We start from the raw sequence: 9,132 nt of genomic DNA, 5'->3' as shown, positions 1-9,132 counted from the left end.
ATTCTTCGGCCAATCAATTTTAGTGAACCTGTTACTTCAAATGCTATCCAAGTGTACGGTTGTGATCATGGTGCTGATTTTACCGTTACTAATCATTTAAAATTATATGGGATGTGTGGTCAAAAGAAAGATGTGGAGAATAAAATAAAAGTGTAAATAGAATCTGAAAAAAAAAATTTATGCATACTCTTTTGTTGTTGAATAAGTTGTTTTATGGTCAGTTCCTTATTAATAATGTGAGTTTTTAAAAAACCATTAAATCTGATTAAGATGATATCATGCTGAAACAATATATAATATAAAAATTGTAAAATTAGAGACATTATAACATGAGATATTTGTTTTTAGTATAATTTTTCTCTTTAATTATCTAACATATAATCTAATCTATCTATCTAACATACATAAAAGAGTTAAAAGATGTTGCTTCTTCTTTTGCTACAGGTGAAGCTCTCATTTCTCTCCTTTATTTTTATTTTTTACATTTTTTATTTCTAATTTGCTTTTTATTTCTTTTTTGTTTATTTTTAATTTTTCTTATTTCTATTCTTCTTTTGTTTTTTTAATGTTTTTATATATTTTACCAAGTGCTCTTTTGTAATTTAATCTTTTTACGGAATACTTTCACATTTTTTTTCTCACTTTACTATATTTAAAACAATTCATTTTAGATGTACCATATAAATAAGTTACTATGTTATTTTTTTCTTTTCAAATGTGCTTTACTAAACTTTTTTTCTTTTTTACTAAACTCAATTATTAAATGAGTAATAAATAAACACAACTAATACTAGAAAAATTTTAGATTTTCATATAAAAAATGAAAATTTTCATTTTAGTATCCTGTATTATATCAAAATATGAGTTTGATACAATTTATTTTTAATAATTTCATACTGATATTTTGACCTTTTAAAAAATCTTCTTTCAATATTTTAGAACAGTTTTTTAAAATACTAAAGGACAAAATTACTTTTATTATTAAATATATGTATAAACTTTTTAAAAATCTTAAACCTGTAATCAAGATTTTTATTTTATGTTTAAGACACAGTGAAGTTTGAGTGTTTCGTTGTAGATTTAAGAACTTTTTTTAAAAAAAGTTTTTGACATATTTAATAATAAAGGCATTTTTGTCTTCTTACGTATCAAAAAAATTGCCTCAAAATACTAAACGATAATTTTCTAAAATATCAAAATATTAACATGAAATTATTAAAAATAAAAAATATTAAATTTATATTTTAATATAACACAACGTATTAAAATGAAATTCTCTCTATAAAAATTATGATGAATGCACGTGCGCGTACTTATTTATTTTTGGTAACTAGTTACCCAAAAAAGGAAACTAAAAAATGGAAAGAACAAACGGGGCAAATCAATCTTGACGAAAATTAAGACAAATCTTCTCTCTCTCCACTTTTGATTCGGCTAAATCGCAAAGCGCTCTCTCTCACGTTTCTCTTCTCTCTTCCTCTCGCGCTCTCCCTCAATAGAGCGTTCAGCTACAAACGAGAGGAGGAAAGGAAGAAACAGAAAGAAAGCAAATCGTAAATATTTTTATATGAAATTAGAAAGATAGATACGTCTTCACACGTCGAGACATCGAAATAATACTTATTTAATTATTAATCATAAAAAAAGAGAAGAAAAAAACAAAAGTACGAATTGGAAGGTCAGAAGCCTCGGACGAACCAAGAGCATCCAAAACCAGAACCTTCATTACGCGACGTCGTTTTGATCGGAGCTCTTTCTCCCTCTTTCTCTCCTTCCTCCGTCGATCGAGTTCTTCAGGAATCGGATTCAACCAAAGCCCAGATTTTTAAGCGATTTTGATTTCCCCTTTTTGTTAGGGTTAGGGTTTTCGCGATGATCGCTGTCTCTTGATTTTTCTCAAACGGAGGTTCGGTTTCGAAGGTTTGATTCTATAATTCTCTCTCTCTCTCTCTCTCTCTCTCTCTCTCTCTCTCTCTCTCTCTCTCTCTCTCTCTCTCTCTCTCTCTCTCTCTCTCTCTCTCTCTCTCTCTCTCTCTCTCTCTCTCTCTCTCTCTCTCTCTCTCTCTCTCTCTCTCTCCATAATCTTGAATTTTTCCAATTTTTCCGGTAATTATTGTGTTTTTTTTTATGTAAATGGTTAGGGTTAGGGCAATCCGAGGAATGGAATCGCCCGGTGGTAATTCCGAGGTTCGGTGTCGAGGTTGTGTTTCTATATTTCTCTCTCTCTCTCTCTCTCTCTCTCTCTCTCTCTCTCTCTCTCCATAATCTTGAATTTTTCCAATTTTTCCGGTAATTATTGTGTTTTTTTTTATGTAAATGGTTAGGGTTAGGGCAATCCGAGGAATGGAATCGCCCGGTGGTAATTCCGAGGCGTACAGGAGTCCTTCTTCGTCTTCTAATTCTTCATCGAGCAGTAGTGGTGGTAGTAGTGGTTCCAGAAGATTCGGATTGCTATCTGCTTCCAACGTATTCCAGGCGCCTCTCTCCGCGTTGTTGGAATACTCGGGAATTCTCCGCGGCGGCGGCCGTTCGAATCATCAGGAGACCGAGGGATTGATCAGCGGACGCGTCTTGGGTTTCAGGGACCATCTCAACGAGCCCGCGGCGGCTTCCGGCAATGATGGGGAGGTTTCGATCAGGATAATTGGGGCGACAGAGCAGGAGCATGATAGGGAAGGGACTGGCTTGGTTGTTGGGCAGGCGAGGGAAGCTGCCACCTCGTCGAATGACGTCGTTGCTCCTCATTCTGTGGCGGCTGAGTTGGCGCCGGACGCTCTGGGGGATTCTCGGGCTGACCGGGGCATCGGAGAGGGAATTTCACAGTCGTTGAATGGGAATGGAGATGGAGGGGATGGAGGAGGAGGAGGAGGTGGTGGTAGTGGTAATGGCAGGGATTCGTCTTACCAGAGATACGACATTCAGCAGGCTGCTAGGTGGATTGAGCAGGTTCTGCCCTTTTCTTTGCTTCTGTTGGTGGTCTTTATCCGGCAGCATTTGCAAGGTATTCTTCTTTTTGAAAAGTCTGTAATTTCCTTATTATGCTCTGTTATTGCAGATTTTAAAATTATTATGATGATTGTGGGGTTAATTCTTAAGATTTGCCTGGCCTTAGAGAAGAGGCGTGCATCGTGGCATCCATGTTTAAAACTACCATTATGCTTAATTCTCAAGAAGTTTGACTATAAGTCTATAAGCTGTTTCTGGTGGTTAGAGATTTACGTGATCTTTTTTTTTTTATTCTTAAACTAAAAGTTTTGGCTATTTAGGCTCCAGTCATGGGGATTTTCTTCCCTCTGTATACCCTTCTTAAGTGATCGTGTGTTTAGTACGTGGAATTCCATAACTTGTTAAGGGAAAGTTCAGTTTCTTTCTGTTATTCTACATTGCTAGCTGTTGGTACTAAATTATCAAAACTTGAGAGGTTAAGAACCAAAGTATATATCTAAGGAAGTTTACAAGGCATTGCTAATTCTCTTTCTATATCTATTTTCTCCCTTTTATGCATAAATATAATTTCTTTTAAATTAATGTCTTTCCATTTTTGTGCAATGACTTCTTAGGTTTCTTTGTCACAATATGGATTGCTGCTGTTATGTTCAAGTCGAACGATATTGTAAGAAAACAGACGGCTTTAAAGGTATCAGTCCGTGCTTATAGTTCTCTTTTATTTTCTCCGTTTTTCAGTTTGATGATTGTTTGTCAAGCTTAAAATTATTTGTGACTGCAGGGAGAGAGGAAAGTGTCTGTTCTTATTGGCATCTGTCTTGCATTCACGGTTCATGTTGTTGGTGTTTACTGGTGGTATCAAAATGACGATCTTTTGTACCCATTAGTGATGCTTCCTCCCAAAGTAATACCACCTTTCTGGCATGCTGTTTTCATCATCATGGTGAATGGTATGTTCTTTAATGTTTTATTCTTTTTGATAAGAGGATAAGAACATACCATTCATTCATGGTGAGCGGTTTGTTCTTATCCTAAGTTCTCACTGTTGCTATACTTATGAGTTCGCAAATGTTGTACTTTCTTCCAGCGAAGAACCCCTGTTTGTTATTTTCCTAATATAGATGAAATAGATTACTTATTAAGAAATGTCCTTATAGAACAAAATGAAAATATGGTTTCAAGAAATTAGAATCATAATAATTAAAGAGAAAGGTAAGCGTCAACTCTGTAGAAGATGAACGAGACTCCAAAACATAATTGCTCTCCAAAAGTTATCATCCATTAAACAGTGCCTTTTGAGCCAAAAACCAAGAAAATGTGTAGAACTCTGAATTTTCAGCAGACAAATTATTTTGTCCTGGTTAATACTCTTTACGTATAGGAATGCACAATTTTGATGAGCAATTACCCTTATGTCGGAATTGATGTGGTGTTATCTTTCTTCAAATGAATCCTTTCCCTGTTCAGGATACATATAAGAAATTGTCAAGATCTTGGCAATTAATATGAATTCTTAAGTTCCTTTTTTGTTACTTCTATTTATTCAAGATTGCATATTTGGTCTAATGATATGACCTACTTGAGTTCTGCATTATTTATTATCAACTGTTGAGATAGTTGAGGCGTGGAAATTTATTTATTATCCAGTGCTTTGCCAGCCAGGCATCTCCCATTTGTGTATGATTTTGTAGGGGTGTCTACTTTGACGAGTTGTGCACCTACGTAAATATACAATGAATGTATTTATAAGGATAAAGAAGTTGTCTTATCAGTCTAAATATTGGCTAGGATGTCGTTACTTTGAAGAGACCAATAGAGATAAAATGTTAGTTAACGTATTTCAAGATCTCGCCGATATGACGATGCTATGCTTGAGATTTTGTCAGTTTACCCGTTTTTTCTTTCCGCTGTTTGTCATTTCATTCTCCCATTTGGGTTTGCAGCATTTTTCTGATATTTTGGCCCCGTGTCACCCCTTTAAAGCGGATGCTGTGGGTAGACTCTAGACTAGAAAAGGACATGAGAGGACAGTTAGAGTGTCTGCTGTGTACAATTAGGTTTGTGAGAGAGAGGGGGCTTTCTTTTACCCCCTCGGAAATAGAGAAAGATGTGTCAGATCTTGGTTGGCCGTTGGTGGTTTAACCCTTGGTTGAGGGAAGCAAGCCAGCTTAGGATGTGAGTGGCATTAGACCAAATTGCAGCTTAGGAAATCTAGAATTAGCTTAAGGTGTGCTTTATATAGCTCATGGTGCTTCTTCTTCTTCTTCTTAAATAAATAAACAGACAGAGAACTTTATGAAAGAACTACTGAAGTTGAAAGGAGAACAAGAAGTCCTACAAAAAATGTTACATTATTGATCTTCAAGCTCTATTTATCATTCTGCTGTACCTTAGATATAATCTAATAAATAATAAACTGATAAGGTATTTTTAACAGATAAATGTAATTTTATAAGTAGAAATTATGTAATCTACCAATTATATGATTCCTTGTATTCCCCTAAAACTATATAGCTAATAGTACAATTGGTTTCCTCAAGCCAAGAAAGAAAATGAGAATGCAAGGAATGACAAAAATAAGTTTCTCGTTTACCAATTAGTATGAAGCAGCATATCCTTTAACTGAACTTGACTAGTATTATTGATAGACGACTTGTTTTAAGTTGCTTTCAATTGAGAGGTTAGCTTATAATTTTATCTTCCTTGTTACTCATACTTTTTTTTTTTGGGTGATTTATCTGAAAGGGGAATGTTTTTGGTGCAGTTTTTATTATTGTTTTAATATTTAGTGGAATTCTGTTCAAAAGTTTCTATGTTTGATAAATTAAATACCCATAACATTTGATTGTTTGCCAGTTTTTACGCATATTATATTTGATGTGGATATTTCTATTGATATTCCCATAAATCCATGTCATTTTTTGTCATTCTTATATGAATATATATGTTGTTTCAGTACCTTGCAATAGTTTCTTAGAAATCATTTCTTTCAGATACCCTGGTTCGGCAGGCAGCAATGGTTTTCAAGTGTCTTTTATTGATATATTACAAAAACAGCAGGGGCCGAAATTATCGTAAGCAGGTGAGATAACAGAAAATATCTAATGTTGATGTAAATTTTGGGGAGGAAGAGATGTAGGCTAAGTCTTTGAGTAGGTGAAAGAATCGTCCACTGACCGGTCTTAATTATCTTATTACTTTTCTCAAAACAGAGAGTATCATTCATATTTTTGTGTCTATGAATGTTGTGTGCCCTTATTTCTGACTGTAGGAAATACCTACTTTTTCCAGGGTCAAATGCTAACTTTGATCGAGTATCTGCTGCTTCTTTACCGTGCCTTATTGCCAACACCGGTCTGGTACCGTTTCTTCTTGAATAAAGAATATGGAAGCCTCTTTTCATCACTAATGACAGGATTGTATTTAACTTTCAAGCTCACGTCTGTTGTTGAAAAGGTAAGGTTTCCTTGCTAAATTGCTAATATAGATTTCCATGTTTCCAATATCTTTCTACTTCTCCCTCATCAAGATTGGGTTCTGGTAAGAGTGGTGTTCTTACACAGCGTGTACTTTTCTTTTCCCTCTCCATTCCTTTCTTGGGATATTGTCAGGTGCAATCCTTCTTTGCTGCACTGAAAGCTTTATCGCGTAAAGAAGTGCACTATGGAGCATATGCAACATCTGAACAGGTAAGTGGACTTAGTTTTCGATAGATTTTGCTAAGAAATTTGCCATGGCCTGTACACACACACACGTGTGTGCAAGATCATCATTTATGAACCTTGCAATAAAAGAACAATATCATACCTTCTATACTAATTTTTCTGTTTAGAACTTGTCAAACTTCTAATTACCGTCTAGATGGTTTAAAGGGTTTTCCTCCATATTTTCCTAGTTTTAAGCGAGTTCGTTGAGGTTAAGAAATTCATTGTTGAGAGATTGTGAGCTTTCCCAATCTTCTTTTTAAAATTTTGGGCTAAAATATAAAATAGCTACTTTTAATATCCTTCTGTGCTGCCTGGGCTTCCGTGTGCTACAGTATGTGTATTTGCCTTATTTCTTTTGAAGTTTTTTTATAGGGACATTTTTTCAGTCAATGCAGTTTTAACCTGTTAGTTGTTGAAAACAGGTGAATGCAGCTGGTGATCTATGTGCTATATGCCAAGAGAAGATGCATGTTCCTATCCTACTTCGCTGCAAGCACATCTTTTGTGAGGACTGTGTATCAGAATGGTAAGTTTACTGTTGTTATCTAGATGACGTTCTCTATTCTTGGAAAACTGTTTCTGCAATTACCTTTAGTTGCACTTTCTGCCTATTACATAATTACATTGAAGTGCTTGCAAAAAACGGTCCATCTTCTTCACTGTAAATATCCTGTTAGTAGTTCATAGTTCTTATTACCTTGAATTGTTTTTGTGTGGTTATTTTGAGGTTTACATCTCAAAACTCAAGCACTTATGGCTCGCCTCACAAAGACAAAATTCGTCGGAGTCCAAATATGTTGTCCCCATTTTGCTGTTTTCTCACTTAAATATTGACACCATTAAAATTTTACGTGGAAGTATTTTTATTATTCATTTTGGCAAGCAGGGGCTGCGATGGATTCGTCGTCCCTTTTTTTTAAAGAAAAAATGTGTTGGACATTTTTTAAAAGGTTACGGCACTTCTTTTGATGTCGGACCAAGATAGAAGAGTTAGAATCTAAATAGAAAAGACATAATCAAAAAGAGAATAGAAGAGTTAGAATCTAAACAGAAAAGACATAATCAAACAGAGAGGGAAAACCAATAGAGAGAGAGAGAGAGAGAGAGAGAGAGAGAGAGAGAGAGAGAGCCGGAGAAGAGAATGTAGAAGATTTAAAGAGAAACAAGAACACAAGAAGGAAGTAGAAATCTCAATATTATTAATGAACCAAAGACACTCTCCAACTTAATTACAATTACTATGATTTTTATATTTTATGGCAATCTAAAACTAATAATAAGTTGAGTTAAATAATTATTGTGAATATTCCAAATAATCCTAAGAGGGACAACATAATCTCAAATAAATCTTAGAAGATAAAATAATCCTAAGAGATACAACATAATGTCGAATTAACTTAAAGTTCAAAATAAAATATTGAAGTTAACTAAATCATAAACATTAGTTTACATTCAAAAATAAATATTAAAATCAACTAAATCCTAAAATCCTAATCTTGTTTCGCATCACCTTTGATATTACCCTTTTTCCTGCAAATGCAATCATGGCCGTTCCTTGTTTTCCATGTTTTGTTTGCTATTGTGGTTTTGTTTTTGAGTTTTTGACTGATTGATGGACATATTTTCTCAGGTTCGAGAGGGAACGGACCTGTCCTTTGTGCAGGGCTTTGGTCAAACCTGCAGATCTTAGATCATTTGGCGATGGGTCAACTAGTCTATTTCTTCAGTTGTTTTGAAAAGCTTATTGTCAAACCAGGGAGTTTTTCTGCTTTGAAGCTTGGAATTCTCAAAGCAGCCTTCTTCCATTCTTACAAATGCACAGGTAAATTTGATTGTATTGCCTTGTTCACGGGTTTCCCTTGCAAAGTAATTTAAACTGGTTGCATAGAGTTAACTGGCTATTGTTCATATGGTTGTGTCGAAGAAGTTAAAAGTGTAAAGTAATGGCTTATTTACCGACTGAGGAATCACCTCTCCAGGACTAACGTATCACTGTTCATTTGCTGTGGAATGAAAGTTTCCCCTGCCTTTTTTTTAAAAAAATTTTTATTTATTTTTCATTTTTTTAATGGTTGTCTTTCTAAGTGGACTACACATTTGCGAGTTCTCTTTTTCTTGAATGGACTAAAATTTTGGTTTTTGGTTTAAACTTGGTTGTTACTTTAAATGTTCGAATGTTATTGTTTGACCCATAGAAGAGGCAAGAATATGAATATTTAAAATCAGTTATGTGATGTTCGCTATTTAAGATTCATTATTTAACACGGTGAGGCAATAAAAACTCGGGACAATCTGAATTCATTCTATAATGACCATGAAATGAGAGAACTAATACTCTAGTTTGCTTGTCTAGGGAATGACTATACTGCACTCGACATAATGGAACATCAAAACCCGTCAAGATACTTTCCTTACCTAAGTAGCAGAATTCAGCAAGTTAGAATGAAATTAAAAAAAAAAAAAAAAAAAAAAAGGCATT

At 34.5% G+C, this 9,132-nt stretch overlaps 1 protein-coding gene across 2 annotated transcripts; it reads left to right on the top strand.

Moving 5' to 3' along the window:
• The first annotated feature begins 1,439 nt into the window (after positions 1–1,439).
• Positions 1,440–9,132, top strand: LOC21405586 (E3 ubiquitin-protein ligase RNFT1). Of its 2 annotated transcripts, XR_002903693.1 has the most exons (10): positions 1,440–1,920; positions 2,325–3,001; positions 3,561–3,637; positions 3,728–3,896; positions 5,940–6,028; positions 6,238–6,402; positions 6,558–6,635; positions 7,076–7,179; positions 8,284–8,475; positions 9,007–9,132. XR_002903693.1 is itself a non-coding variant. In XM_010114752.2 (9 exons), exons 2-9 carry the CDS (start codon positions 2,344–2,346, stop codon positions 8,387–8,389), a joined length of 1,446 nt encoding a protein of 481 aa, XP_010113054.1. In that variant the 5' UTR covers positions 1,440–1,920; positions 2,325–2,343; the 3' UTR covers positions 8,390–8,696. The 2 variants fall into 2 exon arrangements, 1 of the variants encoding a protein (XP_010113054.1); XM_010114752.2 differs by lacking the exon at positions 9,007–9,132 and having other exon boundaries at positions 8,284–8,696.

This window comes from Morus notabilis, unplaced genomic scaffold (genome assembly GCF_000414095.1).
Source record: "Morus notabilis unplaced genomic scaffold, ASM41409v2 Scaffold552, whole genome shotgun sequence".
In the NCBI taxonomy this organism is placed as follows: Eukaryota; Viridiplantae; Streptophyta; class Magnoliopsida; order Rosales; family Moraceae; genus Morus; species Morus notabilis.
Note: the sequence above shows the minus strand (reverse complement) of the source record. Positions and strands in the feature narration are given on the sequence as shown.

Excerpts from the sequence above, each read along its gene's own strand:
- LOC21405586 (XM_010114752.2), top strand. The coding sequence starts at position 2,344 with ATGGAATCGCCCGGTGGTAATTCCGAGGCGTACAGGAGTCCTTCTTCG. Across the intron at positions 3,897-5,939 it reads TTTCATCATCATGGTGAATG|ATACCCTGGTTCGGCAGGCA; the intron begins GTATGTTCTTTA and ends CATTTCTTTCAG. Across the intron at positions 6,636-7,075 it reads CATATGCAACATCTGAACAG|GTGAATGCAGCTGGTGATCT; the intron begins GTAAGTGGACTT and ends TGTTGAAAACAG.